Source organism: Eptesicus fuscus, chromosome 2 (genome assembly GCF_027574615.1).
Source record: "Eptesicus fuscus isolate TK198812 chromosome 2, DD_ASM_mEF_20220401, whole genome shotgun sequence".
NCBI lineage: Eukaryota > Metazoa > Chordata > Mammalia > Chiroptera > Vespertilionidae > Eptesicus > Eptesicus fuscus.
This window is the reverse complement of record NC_072474.1, coordinates 59,092,748-59,114,136: the sequence shown is the minus strand read 5'-3', so window position 1 is coordinate 59,114,136 and position 21,389 is coordinate 59,092,748. Positions and strand designations below refer to the sequence as shown.

Here is a 21,389-nt window from a genome sequence, read left to right as displayed (position 1 = left end):
TTCTTACCCACCTCCCCGGCCTTCCCTCTGAGGTTTGACGGTCTGTTCAGTGTTTCTCTGTCTCTGGATCTATTTTTGTTCACCAGTTTATGTTGTTCATTATATTCCACAAATGAGTGAGATCATCTGATACTTATCTTTCTCCAACTGGCTTATTTCGCTTAGCATAATGCTCTCCAGGTCCATCCATGCTGTTGCGATTGGTAAAAGTTCCTTCTTTTTTATAGCAGCGTAGTATTCTGTTGTGTAGATGTACCACAGTTTTTTAATCCACTCATCTGCTGATGGGCACTTAGGCTGTTTCCAAATCTTGGCTATGGTAAATTGTGCTGCTATGAACATAGGGGTGCATGTGTCCTTTCTTATTGGGTTTCTGATTTCTCCATGATTGTTTTTACTTCCTGTAAAACGTTTAGTGTTTTCTGGAATTAATTATTCCCTCCCTCCCCCCCTTTGGCATAGTAACCTCTATATTGTCTGACAGAATTGTAAAACTTAATATAAAACTCATAAGATTGTGTTTCCTTTTTCACCTTGCGAGACATTCTCCAACTTTGCCTCATAGGTCTGCTACATAGCTGTCTTGGAAATGTTCTTTACCTCGCCTATGTAAAATTCTTTTTTTTTTTTAATTGAATTTATTGAGGTGACATTGGTTTGCAAACTATACAGATTTCAAGTGTACAACTCAATAAAACACCATCTGCACACTGCATGGTGCGCCCACTGCCCCAAGCAAGGTCTCTTTCTGTCCCATTTTCCCCTTCTTTGTCCACTTCCACTTAACCCCCACCCTCCTTTCCCTGTGGCTGTCACCACACTGTTGTCTGTGTCTATTATATACTAGAGGTCTGGTGCATGAAATTCTTGCATGGGGAGCGGGGGAGTCCCTCAGCCTGTCCTGCACCCTCTCTAATCCGGGACCCCTCGGGGGATGTCCGACTGCCTCTCACAATCCGGGACTGCTGGCTCCTAACTGCTAGCCTGCCTGCCTGCCTGATCACCCCTAACCCCTCTGCCTGCCTGCCTGATGGCCCCTAACCCCTCTGCCTGCCTGCCTGCCTGATGGCCCCTAACCACCTCTGCCTGCCTGCCTGATGGCCCCTAACCACCTCTGCCTGCCTGCCTGATGGCCCCTAACCACCTCTGCCTGCCTGCCTGATCGCCCCTAACTGCTCCCCTACCGGCCTGATCACCTCTAACTGTTCCCTTGCTGGCCTGATCGTCCCTAACTGCCTCTGCCTGCCTTGCCCTGTACCCAGGACCCAGGATTCCCTTTTCAGGCCAGTTGCAGGCACCTGGGACCCGGGCTTTCCTCCTTCTGGCCGGCCTCAGGGGACCGTGGACGGGCTGCTTCGCCCAGGCCACAGCTGCAGATGCTGGTGCCTGGGACTGTGGGTGGGCAGCTTGTCCCTCTCCCGGGCCACAGCCGCAGGTGCTGGCGCCTGGGACTGAAGGGCGGGCGGCTTGTCCCTCTCCTGGGCCACAGCCGCAGGTGCTGGCGCCTGGGACCGAAGGGCGGGCGGCTTGTCCCTCTCCCAGGCTGCAGCCTGGCTGATCCCCATTCCTCTCTTGTGAGCTCATTTGTGCCTGGCTGGTCCCCATTCCTCTCTCCCCAGTGTTGAGTGTCTGAGCCCTTACGGAGTGACAGCATGATGCCATTTACATATTAGCTCTTTATTATATAGCTAATTTTTTTTGCTAATCCCTTCACCTTTCATCCAATCCCCCCTCCCCTCTGACAGCCATCAGTCTGTTCCATGTATCCATGCCTCTATTTCTATTTTTGTAAACCTAATTCCTGTTTCTGGGCTGTACATTTTCCTCCTTTGGTTTGGTCTCTTTCAGAGCAAATTGGAGCGTTAGCAGATCAGCATATTGTCCATGTGGCGTGTGGCGAGTCCCACAGTCTGGCCCTCAGTGACCGGGGCCAGCTGTTTTCTTGGGGTGCAGGGAGTGATGGTCAACTGGGACTCATGACTACTGAGGATTCAGTGGCAGTGCCCAGGTAAGAATGTCATAGAAAGGAATCTGAGTTTTCAAATGTCAATTGTTGTAAATATTATTTCCGGAGTTGCTTTGTTAGACATCTTGTTTTAGTTTCTGCTTGCTTCATTTAATTGCTTCTCCTTTGTGCCACTGCTGTGCCTTATATTGTTATAGAACTTGCCATAAAAATTGTAATTATTTACAGAAGTGTGTATCTCAAGTTAAAAAATGTGAGTAGTTTGGGAATGTGCTCTATTTATTCTAGTAGCCTAATTGCTAACAGTGCTTGGAACTCGATACATTTTTGAATTTAAAAAAGCATCTTTTCATATAACCTTTCACATAATATTGCAAATCAAATACTCAAGCACTTTAAACTAGAGTCACAAGGCTGACCTGTTACTCTAATAATAGGCCAAATTACCCAAGCATTAAGAACAGCTAAAATACTAAATATGCATAAGCTGTTTATCACAATAATATTAATACAGTGGTTTTGAGTCTCTTTAATATTTACTTCTAAATCTTAGATGGTTTAGCTAAATATATAACAGATGTTTCACCACTAAAAAATAATACAAAATATTGAAGTTACTTTCAAGTGGACTTTTTGTGGGTGATGTGCTGGTTTGTTTTTGTTTTTTTTTAAAATATGTTTATTGATTTTAGAGAGAGCGAGAGAAAAGGAGAGGGAGAAAGAGTTAGAAACATCAATGCATGAACAATCATCGGCTGCCTCCTGCTAGGGATTGAGCCTGCAACCTGGGCATGTGCCCTAACTGGGGATTAAACTAGCGACCTGTTGGTACATGGGTCGAAGCTCAACCACTGAGCCACACTGGCCGGGCTGTTGAGAGTTCTTAATGATCAAAGAGGCCACCAGTTTATGTCCACCATTTAATTCCGGTTCCTTTATACTACAAATATATACATACCCCTTTTGTAGTACTTGTCATGTTCTTTGTAATTATTTATTTAATGACTATTTCTAGTACAAAGCTGGGAGCTCTTGATGGCAGGAGACCTGGAGTATTCACTTTAGCACCACCTTTATTAAGGGTGCCCAGCACATACATTGCTCAGCACAAATCTCTTTAATAAATGGCCTCTCTTCGGACCTTGCCCAGTTATTGCCCCCTTTAAAGGACAATATATTCTTCTTCTTTCTTTTTGCCCCTTTTAGATTTTTGTCTTTTTAATCAAAAGCTGTTTTAAGGAAAAGAGGAACATGGAGGTAAGAGTGATTTGATTCACTTCCTGATTTAGAATAGGTAATGTCTCAGATTCATTACTTCCAAAAATTAATTTAATTTTGGAGGAAGAGGGAGAGTGATATAAGAAAAAAAAGGGTGCTATATTTTAATGAAATTGTGGAAAAGATAACATTAATAACAAAAGTATTTCATTTGTTGATGATAAAGAATCAAAGGCTTTTAGTGGCATTTCATTTCTGAAAATGAAGTAATCTATGTTATAGTAACAATTTAATTTTCATTAGTTGTGTCTAAATTATAAATGACTTTTGAGACTTTGGTTTATGTATAATTTTATAACTTAATTAAAATAAATTTATTAATTAATAACTTAGTATTGTGGAAAGTAACATAGCTTTGAAGTTAAATAGCCTCAGATACTAATACTGGCTCTATTATTTATTAGGGGAATGACCTTGGCAAATCAACTTCTCTAAGCTTCAATTTCCTGACTTAAAAGTGTAGTTATGTATTGTGAACCTTTACAGATTTATTAGGAGGATAGATGAGATGAGTAGGTAAAACACAATAGCCTGGCCAGCATTGCTCAGTGGTTGAGTGTTGACCTGTGAACCAGGAGGTCATGGTTCAATTCCCAGTCAGGACATATGCCCAGGTTGGGGCTCGATTTCCTGTGGGTGGTGTGCAGAAGACAGCCAATCAATATTCTTTCTTATCATTGACGTTTCTATCTCTCTCTCTTTATATATACCCTCTGCTCTCCAGCTCAAGGATAGAATTTCCCTATTTATTTTTGTCCCTTTGACCTGCTTCCCTTCTGTAACTGTGGTTGTGTCAAGGGAAATGTTGATCCATAAAGGAAGAATTGTGGAGAATTTGAGTGGAAACTGGTCAGAAAAGGGGCTATTGCTGTATAAATTTCTGAAACATTGGTCTCCTAGTCAGTAACTAATGTTCCAGTTTTAAAAAAATAGTGGAGTTATAACAACTATTGACACATGCAGCAACTTAGATGAGTGTCCAGGGAATTATTCTGAGTGGAAGAAAAACCAATCCCAGATGGTTACCTGGTGTATGATTCTATTTATGTAATATTCTTGGAATGACTAAATTTTAGAGATGGAGGATAGATTAGTGATTGCCAGGATCTAGGAATGGGGGAGGAAAGGAATAGTTATAAAAGTACATCACCAGAGAATCCTTGTGGTGTTGGGACTGTTCAGTATCTTGACTATGGTGGTGGATACATGAACATACACAGGTGATAAAATTAATACACACTCAGAAATGAGTACAAGTAAAACTGGGGAAATTTGAATAAGATTGGTAGATTGTATTAATGCCAGTATTCTCATATGACAGTTTTGTAAAATGTCACCATTGGGGAAAGCTAGACAAGTATATAAGGGATCTCTCTATTATTTCTTATCACTGCATGTGAATCTACAATTATCTCAATAAAAAATAGTTGGGTACTATTTGCTACTAAATGCATATGCGAACTCTTAACTTTTTTATGTCTGAAAAAAATAAAACATTAACAAAATTGATAGCTACCAAACTAATATCCGCCCCTATCTATTTCCTAAAATACCCCACTCCCAAGGGCATGTCCACCTGACTCTTTTATTTCTATGGCATCACTTAATGAAGAGGAGTGTGGCAACTTGTGAACATTAAAATAGAGAGCAGGAGATATTCCCAGGCTTCCCAGCTCTCTTGGCAGTGCAAGGTACCTTACATGGTATTTTTTTTTCCATTTAATTCTTACCCCTGTGAAACAGGTACTGTTCTTATCTGTCTTTACACAAGCAAGCAGAGGAATGCGATTTGAAAAGTAATCCTATGAAATCAGGGTTTTGGAGGCATTGTCCTTATTATTATTATTTTTTAATTGTGGTAAAAAACACACAACATAGAATTTACCATCTTCACCATTTTTAATGTACTGTAGTTCAGTAGTGTTAAGTATATTCACATGTGGCCAATCTCCAGAACTTTATCTTGCAGAAATTAAGCTCTATACCCATTAAACAACAATTCCTCATTTCTCCTCCCCTGAGCCCCTGGCAACCACCATTTTACTTTGTTTCTATGAATTTGGCTACACAAGGTACCTCATAAGTGGAATCATACAGTATTTGTCTTTTTGTGACTGGCTTATTATATAAGTTAGCATAATGTCTTCAAGTTTCATCCATGTTGTAGCATGTGCCAGAATTTTTTTTCTTTTTAAGGCTGATTAATATTCCATTTATATGCCATATTTTGTTTATTCATTCATCTGTTTATGGACACTTGAGTTGCTTCTACCTTTTTTGGCCATTGTAAAAAATGCTACTATGAGCGTGGGTATACAAATATCTCTTTGGGACCCTGCTTTCGATTCTTTTGGCTATATACTCAGAAGTGGAATTGCTGGATCATGGCATTGCCCTCATTTTGAAAGTCATTCAGACACTAACTGTATTCTTAGGGAATTCGCTCTGTAGCTTTACTCCATTTGTCCCTGAATTGGAGATGACAGGTGGGAATTAACAGAGGGTGTGGTAATGGGTTTATGTGCAGAAGGTGTTTTTTTGTGTGTTTTGAGGCAGGAGATAAGTGAAAGACCTAATAGAATTATATCATGCAAGATCATATATTTGATTTTTAAAAGTCTTTTAGGAAAGATGATGTTATTTATTACAGCTGTTTTATTTAGGTAGGAGTATTGTTTGTGGATGTCCTTCTTAAGAATAAAGTCTTTTCTGTTTTAGGTTAATACAAAAGCTGAACCAGCAGACAATCTTACAAGTTTCCTGTGGCAACTGGCATTGCTTGGCTCTTGCAGCTGGTAACGTAACATTGAAATATATGCTCATGTTAAGTTACGTTTGCGACCAATTCTCTTTGCGTTTTTGTGTGATGTTGTCTAACTGGAACCCTTTAATTAACTGGTTAGTGTCTGTGCGTCCCTGTTGGACAGTGGCCGTTCCCAGGCACCCTTACTTTTCCCAGGTGTGAATGATGAAAGAGGTGGTCATCATAGCTGCTCCTGTTCTCTCCGGGGGAAGAGGAGCAGCAGACAGGACGGTACCCAAGAGTTCCTGAGCACAGGAGCCTACAGAAGATGGGTTTTTCTTAGCTTCACCTCACTATCAAGCTCTGTTCCACTATTGGGTACCCCAGTAAATGAAAAAGAAAGAGTTAGAGAAACCTGAGCCCGTAAATAATACTGTATTCTCTGTTAGAATAAATTTGAAGGAAGTCTACAGTAACATGTCCTGTTCTGATACTCTGTGGCGTAATTCAGTTCATGCCGACCTTCTTGAAATCCTGGGTCTCGTGGTCTTGGGGTGATCAGATATAGTTCATCTTGCTTAGTGGTTTTAAGCCTGGTAATTGGCCTATTCAAAACTGAATTGTCTTAAACATTTGATATTTTATTTGCATAAATGTTAATAGCCTTTGAAGAATGGTATGACTTAGCTTATCTCCCTGTTGTTAAGACAAGTGGGAGTTTTGGTTAGGACCGCCTTACAGCATGAAGTGTCTCTGCTCCCTTGCTCTTGGGCAGGTTTGATGTATGTATGGGATCAACTAACAAATGATCCTACTGCGCAACTGTATTATTCTAATGAGATTGTGTTTGTGGATGGAACTTGTATCATTTCTGCTAATACTAGTTATCCTGTTCTTATTTCAGATGGTCAGTTCTTCACCTGGGGAAAGAATAGCCATGGGCAGCTGGGCCTGGGGAAGGAGTTTCCCTCCCAAGCCAGCCCGCAGAGAGTGAGGTCCCTGGAGGGGATCCCGCTGGCTCAGGTGGCTGCAGGAGGGGCCCACAGCTTTGCCCTGTCTCTCTCAGGAGCCGTTTTTGGCTGGGGGATGAATAATGCAGGGCAACTAGGGCTCAGTGATGAAGAAGGTAGGTAAACTCTTTATACATACCTCTTTGCTCAAAAACACATGTATTTGTTTAAAACATGTTTCCTGGGGATCTTCTGTGTGCTGGACCCATGTTAGGTACTAAGGGTGTTGCAATGAACAAAGCAGATAAGACCTTGGCTTAGTGAAGATTACATGTACTGGGCGGGCCCAAACCAGTAAATACATAGCATGTCAGGGATTTGAGAGGAAAATTTCCTGTTTTACATTGGTGGTCACGGAGGGCGTCTCTGATAAGAGGATGTTTGAGCAGAGCCCTGTAGGAAGTCAGGTAAGAAAAGTAACATATGGATATCTGGGCAAGGAATGTTCCTGTGACAGGGAACAGGATGAGCAAAGGCTATGATGCAGGAAGATACGTGGTGTGCTCGAGTAGAGTGAGCTGGGGGAAGAATAGCAGAGCTGGAGGTCAGATGGGCAGTGTAGGTCAATCATGCAGGGCCTGATAGGGCAGGGTCAGGATTTTGGCTTCTCTCAGTGAGGGTTTGGAGGAGAGGAGTGATTTGTCTTGACTCTGGCTATAGTGGCTCCAGCGGGAAGCTGAAAGAGCAGTATGGAGGTAGTGGGTGTTAAAGTCAGATTTTGTATCGACTTTGAAGATGGGACCAGTTGGATGTGTGGTTTTAAATAAAGAGAGGAAAAGCTGGAAGGATAAAGTTACCATTTATGAAAAGAGGAAACCTCTGTGTGTGGTGGGGTATGGGCAGGAGGTGAGCCGGCAGAGTTGGGGAGTGTGGGGAAACTGAATTGCGTTTTAGATATATTAAACACGAGATGTCTGTTGGACATTCAAATGAAGATGCAGGCAGGAAGATGAATATGTGAGTCAGCCATCCAGGGGACCCAAAATTCGTGCTAAGATAGGTATGTATATTTCATCTCAAGGGCAAATGGTAGTGACATTCTGATATTTATCTTACTCTAGATCGAGAGTCCCCTTGCCATGTGAAACTTTTACGAACGCAAAAAGTTGTCTATATTAGTTGTGGAGAAGAACACACAGCGGTCCTCACAAAAGTAAGGGACTCTGGAGTATTCTGGAATAATTTGGTACTGGGTATGACATGGATGAGTATCATTGATTAATTATTTTACTATTTTTTATCCTTACCCGAGGATATTTTTTCCATTTATTTCTATAGAGAGTGGAAAGGAGGGAGGGGAAGAAGAGAAAGAGGAGGAGAGAGAGAGAGAGAGCGAGCGCGAGAGAGAGACAGAGAGAGAGAAACATTGACAGGAGAGAGATTCATCAACTAATTGTCCCCCACACAAGCTCCTACTGGGTCTGGGGATCCTGCAACTGAGGTACGTGCCCTTGACTGGAAACTGAGCCTGAGACCTTTCAGTCCACAGGCCAAGGCTCTAACCACTAAGCAACTGGCCAGGGCTGATTAAATTTTTTTGATTAATTATTTTTTATAGTGTTTAGAGAGAGTGGTGATGGTGCTTAAAAATAGTTTTATGTAAATAAACTTAAAATATAGCATATGTAGCAACATTCTGTGTTCCTTTAAAGTAAGTCATTTAAATACAGGGTAGGGTAAAAGTAGGTTTACAGTTGTTCATATGGCAAATAATACAATCTATATATATAAAATGCTAAGCGATCATGCAACCGTCCAACTGTCCGATTAGCTAGTGGGTATGATGTGCACTGACCACCAGGGGGCAAACGCTCAATGCAGGAGCTGCTGAGCTGTGGTGACTTGGCAGCAGTGGTTCTCGGGTGACGCACCCCGGAACCAGAGAGGAGGGAGCCCGATTCCTCGTGGGGCCACACGATTACACCTTTGGCCGTGGGTTATATTGTTGCTGGGGCACTGCTGGCCCCAAATCTGGTTTACTGCCGAGCTGTGGTGACCGCAGACGCCCTTCAAGCCTTGGTGCTGGCCCAGGTGCAGCCTGCCTGGGAGGGACCACGGGAGGTTGGCTCCAAGGCGTGTCCGGCTGTCTCGCCCAGTCCTGCCCCACCGGCCACCTTCTAATTAATTTCCTTTCAATGTGCACGGATCTGTGCACCGGGCCACTAGTAATAAATAGTTTTACAAGAGTAAACTCTGTTTTGGGTATTCACAACTGTAAACCTACTTTTGTTCTACCCTATATCTAGAAAAGAGCGATGTAATTAACATTTAAAAATTATCAACCTATTTCTTTTGCTTCTAAAACAGTCACATCTAGAGAGTGAAAATTATTTTCATGTTGGATAAATACTATTATAGATTCACTTCAGTAAAATACCTTAGCATTTGTTCAAGTGTAGCTGTTAAAAATATATCTTACTTACCAAGGAGTTTGTAGAGCATTTAATTTTTTTATATATGAAGGATCATGCATTCATTTCATTTCATCTTTTTCTTTGTTTCTCTCTCTTTTTTGTTTTGTTTTGCTTCCTAACACATCATTGTACTTTTAAACCATTTCCAGAATTTACAGTTGGTACACATTCCCTTGAGCAGTGCTGTCGTTGTTCCATAAAGATATCTTAAGTTCCTTTATTATTATTTTATTTAATGAACGTTCCATAGACGTGATCTTGGCCAACTATAAAGTGAGCATAGTGGTTTTGTACAGACCATTTGTGATATGAATTTTGTATGCAGAAGGTTTGAGAGGAGTGTACTCAAACTCAGCAGTACAGTGCAGTCATGTGATGTTTGTTCCTTGTTAGAGTGGAGGTGTGTTTACCTTTGGTGCTGGTTCCTGCGGGCAACTTGGACATGATTCCATGAATGATGAGGTTAATCCAAGAAGAGTTCTAGAGCTGATGGGCAGTGAAGTAACTCAGATTGCTTGTGGCAGGTGAGTGCTCGCTCCTAAGAGCTTCCTAGTATCTATCTATTTATGTAAATATATTTTTATTGATTTCAGAGAGGAAAGGAGAGAGGAAGAGAGATAGAAACATCAATGATGAGAGAGAACCACTGATCCGCTGCCTCCTTTACACCCCCTACTGAGAATCGAGCCTGCAACGTGGGCATGTGCCCTTGACCAGAATCGAACCTGGGACCCTTCAGTCCTGCAGGCCAACGCTCTATCCACTGAGCCAAACCAGCTAGGGCCCTGGTAGCTGTTTAAACCCAGAAATGGATCTTGCCTTGTAGTGATGGAGAATGTGGTTAGACCTAATCACTGTTATTTTAAGAAGTCGTAGCTGCTGCACACCTCTGGTGAAAGTTTGGAGAGTTGGTTCTGAGCAGGGTGTGGTAAGGACGGGTTTTAGATAAGCAGAGCAACTTGGGGACATTAGGCTTCTTTTGGGACAAAGAGTAGCAGGATGTGGGGAAGACATGAAGAAAGGAAAGTGAGAGAGCCTCAGAGAACTTCTAGGAAATTCTGCCTGATCCACCCGCCTTCTTTCCTCTCATCCTAAAAGCCAAATGCAGCAGGACATCCAGCTCTTCCCAAGTCTTGCCATCTTCCCCATGGCCAAGAGCGTCAGAGAAGGATAGGAGTATGGGAAGCCAGCCACTGGAAAAGAGTCACATAGAAATATGGGGAGGCTTTCTAGGAGCATGCCTAGGAATTGCTGTACTCAACATGTGGACGTTCAAAGTCAGAGTCTGAGTGTATATCGTATTCAGTCATTATTTTTAATTTAATTATATTTCCCCAGACAGCACACCCTTGCCTTCGTGCCTTCTTCTGGACTCATCTATGCATTTGGTTGTGGAGCAAGAGGTCAATTAGGAACTGGACACACTTGTAATGTGAAGTGCCCATCTCCTGTGAAAGGCTACTGGGCCGCCCATAGTGGTCAGCTTTCAGCCACAGCTGGTAAGAGTGATTTTCGTTAGAATTTAATGGTATTTAAATGATAAAAACAATTTTTTAGAGAACATGTTTCTGTTTTTTCCTTGAGGTCTTTTGAGGGAATGAATCTGAGGTTTTTTTCTTTTAATATCAATCAACAAGTATTTGAGTACTAACTATATAGGTGACACCCTGAAGAATAAAGCAGAAAATGTTCTTTTGGCCCCAAGAACCTCGGTAAACATTTTAATTATTATGAAAGTTAATGTTTATTAAATGCTTAACCAAGTTTCATTACTATGCTAAGCACTTGGGGTAACTTTAAAAACTAGTGGTTGTTATCCTCATGCCAGCGATGAAGAAACTGAGTCTTAAGGAAGTTAAGTAACTTGCCCAAGATCCCAGAGATTCTGGGGCAGGATTTAAACTCAGCTCTGCCTCATTCTGAAGCCTGTGCTCTTAATACTTGTACTGTGTTACTTTCCTTTGCTATTATTATTTTGGTCATAAAATGACACAGTTTCTTTTTATGCCATTGTCTCCTTTCCTTAAAAAAAGTTAAATAGCATAGTGTCCAAAATAAGGCAGGCAGTCAGTGTGAATAAATCCAGAGGCTGCAATGGAGCTGGAGAGTCAATACAAGAAGCACAATTTAATAATTTTGAAGACTGTAAAGTGACACTTTCAGGATTATGGGAAACTTCAGGACAGGGACTGAATCTTGTCCTCTTTGTAAACCTAGCTGGTAGCACAGGGCCTGGCACAAACTTCTCAGTAAATATTTGTGGAATGAATATATGAGTGTCTAAAAATGTAGAACTTAAAATATAAAATAAACAGGATTTTTTTTTTTCCCCCCGATGCTCTAAAAAGTGAAAGACTGGCTTGGTGTCCTCTCTGTCATTTGTAAATGTTTTTTTTCTCAAGATAATTGTACTTATTGTGCTAGGAATGTATGTTTAAAAAATATACTAACTTTAAATACTCAAGTGTTTTATAGGTTGATTTGAAACCGAAAGTTTCGAACTTTAATTACAACCTAACTTAGGTGCCTTTTCCTTATGTGATCATAAATTTGTGTTATGATGTTTGCCAAAATGATTTTATAACATAAGTAGGTACATTTCAACTAATTATGGTAAATGCTGTGGTTTTAGGAACTTTCATGGTAATGTGGGAACACAGAGGAAGGCATCAAGTATTCCAGTTAGAGCAAGTTTGAGCTGTGTCTTAAAGGATGGTTCGGAGTTAGCCAGGTGGAGGACTGTGAGGGAGTGGGTGCTGTGTACCGGAATGGCACAGTTTCAGGAGCACTGTTCCGATTATGCTCTAGAAGACACCATTCATGGAAACAGAGTGTGTGCCGGTGGTAGTAGAAGGAAAAGGCATGGAGTCAGGACATGGAGTGGTCCTGTATTAGAAATAAAAGCAGCGTGATGGTGTTAGAGTATTACCACAGACACAGGGTGATGAGATACAAAGCAGGGAGTAGGGCATGCAGGTTCTTACATGGCAAGCTTCATCCTGAGGGGGCTAGGGAGCAGCACGCTCAGACGTTGAATTACTTGTTAGGCAGATGTTCCTGTTCATAGTACTGACCGTTTTAAGTTGCAGGTCGGTGGCATGACAGAATTAGAATGAACAATAGAAACGAGGTCAGCATTAGCTGGCACTTGGGGAGGGGATGGAGATAGGGTTAGAGTGGAGGCTACCGTTCGATAGATTTATTTTTAATTGAAGTAGGAACAGTCCTGGGCGGAGAGCCAGGAGACAGTTTTTTCACTTCTCTGACATAATTAAAATGGATAGGAAACGATTGTGAAGGATATTTTGGAATATTAGAAAAGGGATCAAGGAAAAACTTTTAATTATTGAAAAATATGCTGTTGAAAATTTTTTTGACAGATCGCTTTAAATATCATATTGTTAAGCAGATCTTCTCTGGAGGAGACCAAACTTTTGTACTTTGCTCCAAATATGAGGTAAAATTTTCTTTTGACTATTACTTTGGGGGTTGAATGATGGTGAACCAGTATTTATTTTAATAAGTAATTATATGGAAAAATAAATAAATAATTACACAAGAGCAATGCTACTCTTTGTTTCTACCAGTTTATCTTATTAAAATAAGCAGACTAAACCTTGAAGAAGTTAGCTTCATTATGCTTCTTTGAAGTGCCAATATTTTTTTCTGGTATTTTAGTCATAGAGTTCTAATTTATAATTTAAAATTATTTGTATCTATATCTGTTCCAAAAGAGATGTAAGGATACCTAGATAGTTCATACTTACTTTGGCATTATTAGACTTCCTGTTTCTTTGCTTCCCCCTGAAGTAGTGAAAATACTAGGTGTTTGAGAACTTAGTGGGTGTCTTTTTTTTTTTTTTACATGATTGAATATATACTAAGTATAGAAGAGATACCCCAGTATTTATCCTTTCTCATTTATAATTTGCTCATTGCACCACACTAAAATTTTCCTCATATTGTCTCCTGCATCACTATTGTGTGTAAGTCAGAAAGAAGGAGGTTCCAGTATCTTTCGTGGTTGAAGGTAGGAGAATATGGCCTAGGTCAGTGGTCGGCAAACTCATTAGTCAACAGAGCCAAATATCAACAGTACAACGATTGAAATTTCTTTGGAGAGCCAAATTTTTTAAACTTAAACTTCTTCTAACGCCACTTCTTCAAAATAGACTCGCCCAGGCCGTGGTATTTTGTGGAAGAGCCACACTCAAGGGGCCAAAGAGCCGCATGAGGCTTGCGAGCAGCAGTTTGCCGACCACGGGCCTAGGTATCTGCAACAGTGCTTTAATTCGTTGCTCTCTTCCTGGACGAGGAAAATCAGTCTTCAACCAGCACCAGAGAATTGCCCTCCATCCTCTCTTCTACTCTTGTGCTTTCTCTCCTCTCCTCTCTCGTGCCCACCCTGCATTGATCCTTATCCTGTCCTGGAGGAGCAAGGAAGGGGCATTCATTGGTGATGAATTCCAAATCGGAAATTCTCCCCATTGGTCTGATATTTTGCCATCTTTAAATATGAAATGTTCTTACCTTCTAATTAGTATAATTCTATGCTTTTGGTAGAAAAGGTTGTGGTGGAGCCTGAGGCTGCAGGTTGGACAGCTAAAACTGATAATTAGATATTTTCCAGGTCAGCAGCCTGAAGAAGGTTCTGTTTAGTGGCACCATCTGGGGTGATTGGGAACTCTGACTTTAGACCTATTTTAGACCCAGCTTCAGTGCTTCACAGAGAAATGTTGAGGAAAGATGAAATTATTCTGTGTCTTTAAGATGCCAATAAAGTGAAGTATGAAAAACACTGAATCTCTGCAGATTAATAACTTTTTATCCACAAGTAGTAGAGTTCAAAATACTCATATTCCTAAGAAATTGACTTGAATAATATTATTTGAAATATCCAAAAATATTTTTCCTGTGCAATTCAACATAAAACTTAGTTTCCTTCTTTTATAAATATTACTAGAGGCCCAGTGCACGAAATTCGTGCACGGGAGTGGTGGTGGGGTGGGGTGTGTGGTCCCTCAGCCCAGCCTGCACCCTCTCCAGTCTGGGACCCCTGGAGGGATGTCCGACCGCCCATTAGGGATCGGGCCTAAACGGGCGGTCGGACATCCCTCTCACAATCCAGGACTGCTGGCTCCCAACCACTTGCCTGCCTCTGCCTGATTGCCCCTAACCGCTTCTACTGCCAGCCTGATCAACCCCTAACCACTCCACTGCCAGCCTGATTGACGCCTAACTGCTCCCTGTCCGGCCCATTGCCCCTAACTGCCCTCCCCTGCCGGCCTGGTCACCCCTAACTGCCTTCCCCTACCAGTCTGGATGCCCCTAACTGTACTCCCCTGCAGACCTGATCACCCCCAACTGCCCTCCCCTGCTGGCCTGGTCACCCCTAACTGCCCTCCCCTGCTGGCCTGGTCACCCCTAACTGCCCTCCCCTGCAGGCCTGGTCCCCCACAACTGCCCTCCTCTTCTGGCCTGGTCACCCCTAACTGCCCTCCCTGCTGGCCTGATCGCCCAAACTGCCCTCCTCTGCAGATCTGGTCTCCCCCAACTGTCCTCCCCTGCAGGCCTGGTACCCCCCAACTGCCCTCCCCTGCAGGCCTGGGTCCCCCCCCCAACTGTCCTCCCCTGCAGGCCTGGGTCCCCCACAACTGCCCTCCCCTGCAGGCCTGGTCCCCCTCAACTGCCCTCCCCTGCAGGCTTGGTCCCCACAACTGCCCTCCCCTGCAGGCCTGGGTCCCCCTCAACTGTCCTTCCCTTGCTGGCCTGGTCTCCCCCAACTGCCCTCCTTTGCCAGCCTGGTCATCCACAACTGCCCACAACTGCCCTCCCCTGCCAGCCATCTTGTGGCGGCCATCTTGTGTGCACATTGGGGTGGCCATCTTTTGTCTTGGAGTGATGGTCAATTTGCATATTACTATTTTATTAGATAGAATCCTATGTAATAAAGAGGTAATATGCAAGTTGACCGTCACTCCAACACACAAGATGGCCACCCCCATGTGGACACAGATGGCCACCACAAGATGGCCAGCAGGGGAGGGCAGTTGTGGGTGATCACGCCTGCAAGGGAGGGCAGTTGGGGGTGATGAGGCCTGCAGGGGAGGGCAGTTGGGAGGGACAAGGCGTGCAGGGGAGGGCAGTTTGGGGGGGGACAAGGCCTGCAGGGGAGGGCAGTTTGGGGGGGGACAAGGCCTGCAGGGGAGGGCAGTTGGGGGCAACTAGGCCAGCAGGGAGGGCAGTTAGCGGTGACCAGGCCTGCATGGAAGGACAGTTTGGGGTGACCAGGCCAGCAGGGGAGGACAGTTAGGGGCGACCAGGCTGGCAAGGGAGGGCAGTTAGGGGTGACTGGACTAGCAGGGGAGGGCAGTTGGGGGCGACCAGGCCTGCAGGGGAGGACAGTTAGTGGCGACCAGGCCTGCAGGGGATGGCAGTTGGGGACAACCAGGCCAGTAGGGGAGGGCAGTTGGGGGCGATCAGGCCTGCTGGGGAGGACAGTTAGGAGCGACCAGGTCAGCAGGGGAAGGTAGTTAGGGGCAATCGGGCTGGCAGGGGAGCAGTTAGGCAGTGATCAGGCTGGCAGGGGAGTGGTTAGGGGGTGATCAGGCTGGCAGACAGAAGCAGTTAGGGGTAATCAGGCAGGCAGGCAGGCGAGTGGTTGGGAGCCAGCAGTCCTGGATTGTGAAAGGAGTCCCAGATTGGAGAGGGTGCACGCTGGGCTGAGGGACACCCGCCCCTGTGCACAAATTTTGTGCACCGGGCCTCTAGTCTTATATAACACGGTGGGGCAAAAGTAGGTCTACAGTTGTTTGGTGAAGGCCTGGGGAGGGAGAGAGAGTGGTGTGAAGGGGGTCATTGGGAAAAGAAAGGGGGACATCTACTTTTCAATAATAAAGATAAATAAAAAGTAAAATAATATAATCCTCCTATATAATAAAGAGCTAATATGCTAATTAGACCAAACAGACAAACGACCTTCTGGATGTCCTTCCAGATGAAGCCGGGGCTGCAAGGTCTGGCTGAGGCTGCGAGGGGCTATGAGGGCCAGCCGAGGCAGCTGGGGCTGCGAGGGCCGAGCCCCTTCCTTGCACAAATTTTGTGCATCGGGCCTCTAGTAAATTAATAAGTTAATTAAAATTAATAATAATAATACAAGAATAAACTGTGTTTCAAGTACTCACAACTGTAAACCTACTTTTGCTCCACCCTGTAATGTTCCTGAAGAATCTTTGCTCCTTCTGTTGTCCAGTCTCCAGTTCACTTTTGCCAGCACCAACATTGGCCTTTGCAGTCCCCCTGACTTTCTTTATTCTGTTCTGTGTTCTTGCGCTATTTTCTCCCGGTCTTCTCATACAGATCATGTCTTGCAAATCTTATATTTAGGTTCATTTTTCTTTGCCTAATCCAAGGAATCATAACTCATGCCAAAGCCAGTTGTCTCACCACCAACAAAATGGGTTCTGAATCCAAATATAGAGATGACATCTGTTGGTCTTGTACATTTTGGTTAGTTTTCCTTGAATTTCTGTCTTGAGTACTGTTCCCTTCCAGGGTGAAGGATGTCGATGACCATTTGTTTCCAGCAACTTCCTGATGTGGATAGTGACTGGGATGTTCATGATGGCAGCCTATCCTTTTAAGCAGCCAAAAAGGAAAAAAATCTGTAGTTGAATTTTAAATTTACTGTAATTAACACTGATGTGACTGGCAAAGAAAACATTGATGAGAAGGAAGTGAAGTAGGCTAGTGTTTTGAAGTAGGCTAGTGTTAAAGAAACAGGGAAGATTAAAGTGTAAACACCTGTTAAGAGTGGTATGCATTAAAAATGTAAGATTGCAAGGGAAAAAAGAAAATAAAAATATAGAGTATTGCTTGGTAAGGTGTTGCTCTTTTTTACAACCTGAAACCTATACACTTTTACTTAAGCCATTAATCATGGATTTTTGTTTAGATACGGAAACTGATCAAATCATGTTTATCTTGTTACCATTATCACATGAAGAATCACTTAGCCAATAAAAAGCATCTGTGCAGTAACAGGCTCCATTTTTGTAAAATGCTGACTCATTCATTTATACCAGGCCTGAGGTGGAAGAAGGGAGGGGAGGAGTTTTTGATTTGATTCTAGGTCTTGGCAATTTAGTGAGTGTAAACCATAGCCATTTTTCCTCTCATCTTGTTCCCTGGATAGGACTGAAGAGGGAATATGGTTGGGATTGTGTTTTGTGCATGTGTGTGTGTATCTGTCTGTCTGTCTGAAAGCCTGCTATCGTATATAATAAAATGCTAATATGCAAATGGACTGAACGGCAGAACTACCGGACGCTATGACGTGCACTGACCACCAGGGGGCAGACGCTCAGCGCAGGAGTTGCATCCTGATGGTCAGTGCGCTCCCACAGGGGGAGCGTCGCTCAGCCAGAAGCTGGGCTCACGGCTGACGACCGCAGTGGTGGTGGAGGGAGACTCTCCTGCCTCTGCAGCAGTGCTAAGGATGTCTGACTGCCGGCAGTTGGACATCCCCTGAGGACTCCCAGACTGTGAGAGGGCGCAGGCCGGGCTGAGGGATCCACCCACCCCTCCACCCCCCAATGCACGAATTTCGTGCACTGGGCCTCTAGTGTGACATAATCCTCTTTTCTTAGAACAGTTCTCAACCTTGGTTACTCATTGAAATCACCTGGGGCCTTAAAAAAAATGCTGATGCCCCTAGGGAATCTGATTGAATTGGTGTAATGTGACTTGGCCGCCAGGATTTGTAATTGCTCTGGTGATCCAAGAGTAGCCAAAGTTGAGAAACACTGTCCTAGACCAACTTTTTCGTTTTGGCCTGTATGTAATTAGAAGACATTGATTAGAAGAAAATTGATGCTTTTTCTTAGATCTTTAGGTAATTCTGAAATTGTACTTTATTTAAGGCATCTGTAGTTTATTGGGTGGACATATAGGAAAGAATGAGAAAATAATTCCATGTCTATATTTTATGTATATGTATGTGTTCAGCTTCACCCTTCAGTGGGGGAAGTAATTAAAATTTACATAACAACAATAGTTTAAAAACCAGAGTGTGTTTGTATGTGCTCAAATGTCTACTTCGTCTTATGATTTTTCTCTATGTAATTCAAGATGACTTGTCTGTGGCCATTTTAGTAAAATAATTATCAAGAACCAGATGATCAAAAACTTCGGCAAGCATCTCTGATTCGTTACATGACCTTCTCTTTTTCCCTTTTAATGATACCTTAACTCATAATTATGGGAAAAACCAAGAAAATTTACTTTGAAAGTTGTGTTTTTATGTGTAGATGCAAACTAGAAAAAAATGATCATTTTATGAATTGGTGGATGAATGCTCTAATATTACTTTTTGCTCTTCTTTTTTTTATCTATATAGTTTATTGATTTCAGAGAGAAAGGGAGAGGGAAAGAGAGATAGAAATATCAATGATGAGAGAGAATCATTGATTGGCTGCCTCCTGCACACCCCCACTGGAGATCAAGCCCACAACCCCAGGCATGTGCCCTTGACCCGAGTTGAACGCAGGACCCCTCAGTCCGCAGGCCAACGCTCTATCCACTGAGCCAAACCGGCTAGGGCACTTTTTGCTTTTTTCTACTGACAAGTATAGGAGGCATAAAGCACTTTCAACTTTTTCATAGTTCTACATCAAGAACAGGATTTGGGGGAAATTAGTTGAAAAAGGGAAATATTTGAAAATAAAATTGCTTATGTTTTTAAAATCTCACTGAATAAAGGATGTACAGTCCTGGGCAACATTTGGAATTTTTAAGTCCACTATTGACATGTCCTTTTGCCACCTTTGTAAATTTATAGCTATAAACTTGGAGCAAGAAATTAAGAGGCATTTTTTATAGATTATCTGCAATATACATTATAACAACTTTTTATATTTTGTTGGAGTTCAGTGAATAGTTATGGCACATGATTAATACCTTAAAAACCTTGATATTACAGTGATTCAGAGCCAAGGGGCAAGAAGTCTGGAAAAGTCTTATTGCTTTCTCTGGGAAACGAACTCTGAGGCTGAGATTTATGTTCACAAAGTTGTTTTGGGGAGTGCACTGTAGAATAACATTTACTTGGAATGAAGGAGTCAGGATTGGGCAGAGGGAGAAGTTGAACTGCCAGTCAGTATAACCGAGTCCCCAGTCAATCCTTGGGGAGCTCTGAGGTTGGGGTGGCCCTTCAGCCATTCCTGAGTTGAGGCAAAGGGGTGGGCCTTGGTATCACACCTCTCACTGCCACTGGATGGGAAAGGAGTGAAGCATTTTCTGGAGAGCAGCCCAGCTGTCAGCTGTCAGGAGCTCACACTCAGCAGCTGCGGGGAGTGAGTTCCCCCATTCTGAAGGGTGGGGGGCATCTGGGCAGTGCACCCCAGCTCCTGTAGTAAGTGAAACACAGAATGGAGAATATGTCAGGAGAAGCAGAGAGGAAAAGATCCATCCTACATAATTTCTCATTTTTACTGTTATATTTCATCCTCCAGAATTCTTCTCCTGCTGTTGACTTCAGGATTATGAACCAAGCACATTATACCAGTTTGATAAATGACGAAACCATAGCAGCTTGGAAACAAAAACTCTCAGAACACAACAATGCAAATACAATCAAGTATGTGATTATTTGTTTTCATTTTATTTTTTCCAAAGTGTAGTGGAATCTTTGATCTTAGTGATTTTCCCCGCTTCCATAATGAGATTGTGAATATAAATGGTGTTTTATATTTTAGGGAACCAGTTTTGCACATATTTATTCAGGATTTGTGTTCTTACACCAAATAACCTACTAGGTTGTTCCTTCTTCATTCTTTCAGAGATTGTATTCCTCCAGCTGCCATGTTCAGATCTTAAAAAATCCTGATGAAGTTGGCCTTTCTGTTAAGAAAACTTATTGTTTGACCCCAAGAGTTTCTTCATATGCATGTTCCAAAGCATCCTAAGTCTAAGACAGCTATCTTACCTCATCTGAACATTCTAGGATTCACAATGATTAGTTGAGATGGTAATTCAGTGTCAAGTAGGGAAAAAATATAGTAAAAAATATTGAGGCCTTTTATCAAGTTTATTTTATTCTTAAAGGAGAATTTTTAGTGAACATTTTTATACATTTTTCATTGGTTTTCTTTAGCATTTCTATTTTTCTGCAGAGACTCTTCTTCTTGGGAATGAATGAATCACATCTGCTGTACTAAGCAGTGGTCATTCCCAGAAATGTGTATAATACACCTGGCTTTATGCCATGGATTGTAGTGGGGCAGATGACCAGGGTCTGAACTTAGGGCACACTGTGGGGTCAGTGAGAATGCCCTAGAGCAATTCTTGGCTGTCCTCAGAATAGGTGTCTCAACAGAGGAGTTCAGGCAGGGGAAACTGGACTGGATTCACTGTTGAAGGGCTGAGTGGGAGGACTGTAGCCTCACTTAGCTGGAACCATGATACTTTGCTCGTTTTCAAATCATTACCAGGTACAAGAAGTTTTTTTTTTTGATAGTTTTGATGCTTTGTTTTTATTTTAATACTAGAGGCCTGGTGCAAGAAATTCATGCATTGGGGGGGGGGGGTCCCCTCAGCCAGGCCTGCACCCTCTCCAATCCAGGACCCATCGGGGGATGTCTGACTGCTGGTTTAGGCCCGATCCTCTCAAAATCCGGGACCACTGGCTCCTAACTGCTCACCTGCCTGCCTGGTCACCCCTAACTGCCCTCCCCCTCCCCCCCGCTGGCCTGGTCGCCCTTTACTGCCCCCCCCCCGCCAGCCTGGTCGCCCCCAACTGACCCCCCCACCCCCGCAAGCCTGGTTACCCCTTACTGCCCCCCCCATACCATCCTGGTCGCCCCCAACTGCCCCCCCTGCAGACCTGGTCACCCCACGCAGCCTACTGCTTGGTCGTTTGGTCGCCCCTCACTAACCCCCCTGCCAGCCTGGTTGCCTCACGCAGCCTGCTGCTCAGTTGT

General features: G+C 43.2%; 1 protein-coding gene across 4 annotated transcripts in view; it reads left to right on the top strand.

Moving 5' to 3' along the window:
• HERC3 (HECT and RLD domain containing E3 ubiquitin protein ligase 3) overlaps positions 1 to 21,389 on the top strand; it is a 91,908-nt gene that overhangs the window by 33,132 nt on the left and 37,387 nt on the right. For 3 of the 4 annotated variants that reach the window (XM_054727464.1, XM_008143560.3, XM_028148256.2), the window contains exons 4-11: positions 1,849 to 2,008; positions 5,963 to 6,039; positions 6,892 to 7,113; positions 8,059 to 8,150; positions 9,805 to 9,935; positions 10,750 to 10,910; positions 12,792 to 12,868; positions 19,923 to 20,047. In XM_054727464.1, the coding sequence (XP_054583439.1) occupies positions 1,849 to 2,008; positions 5,963 to 6,039; positions 6,892 to 7,113; positions 8,059 to 8,150; positions 9,805 to 9,935; positions 10,750 to 10,910; positions 12,792 to 12,868; positions 19,923 to 20,047 (1,045 nt within the window). Of the gene's footprint in view, positions 1 to 1,848; positions 2,009 to 5,962; positions 6,040 to 6,891; positions 7,114 to 8,058; positions 8,151 to 9,804; positions 9,936 to 10,749; positions 10,911 to 12,791; positions 12,869 to 19,922; positions 20,048 to 21,389 lie in introns of those variants that run through there. The other variant, XM_054727477.1, reaches the window with a different exon arrangement.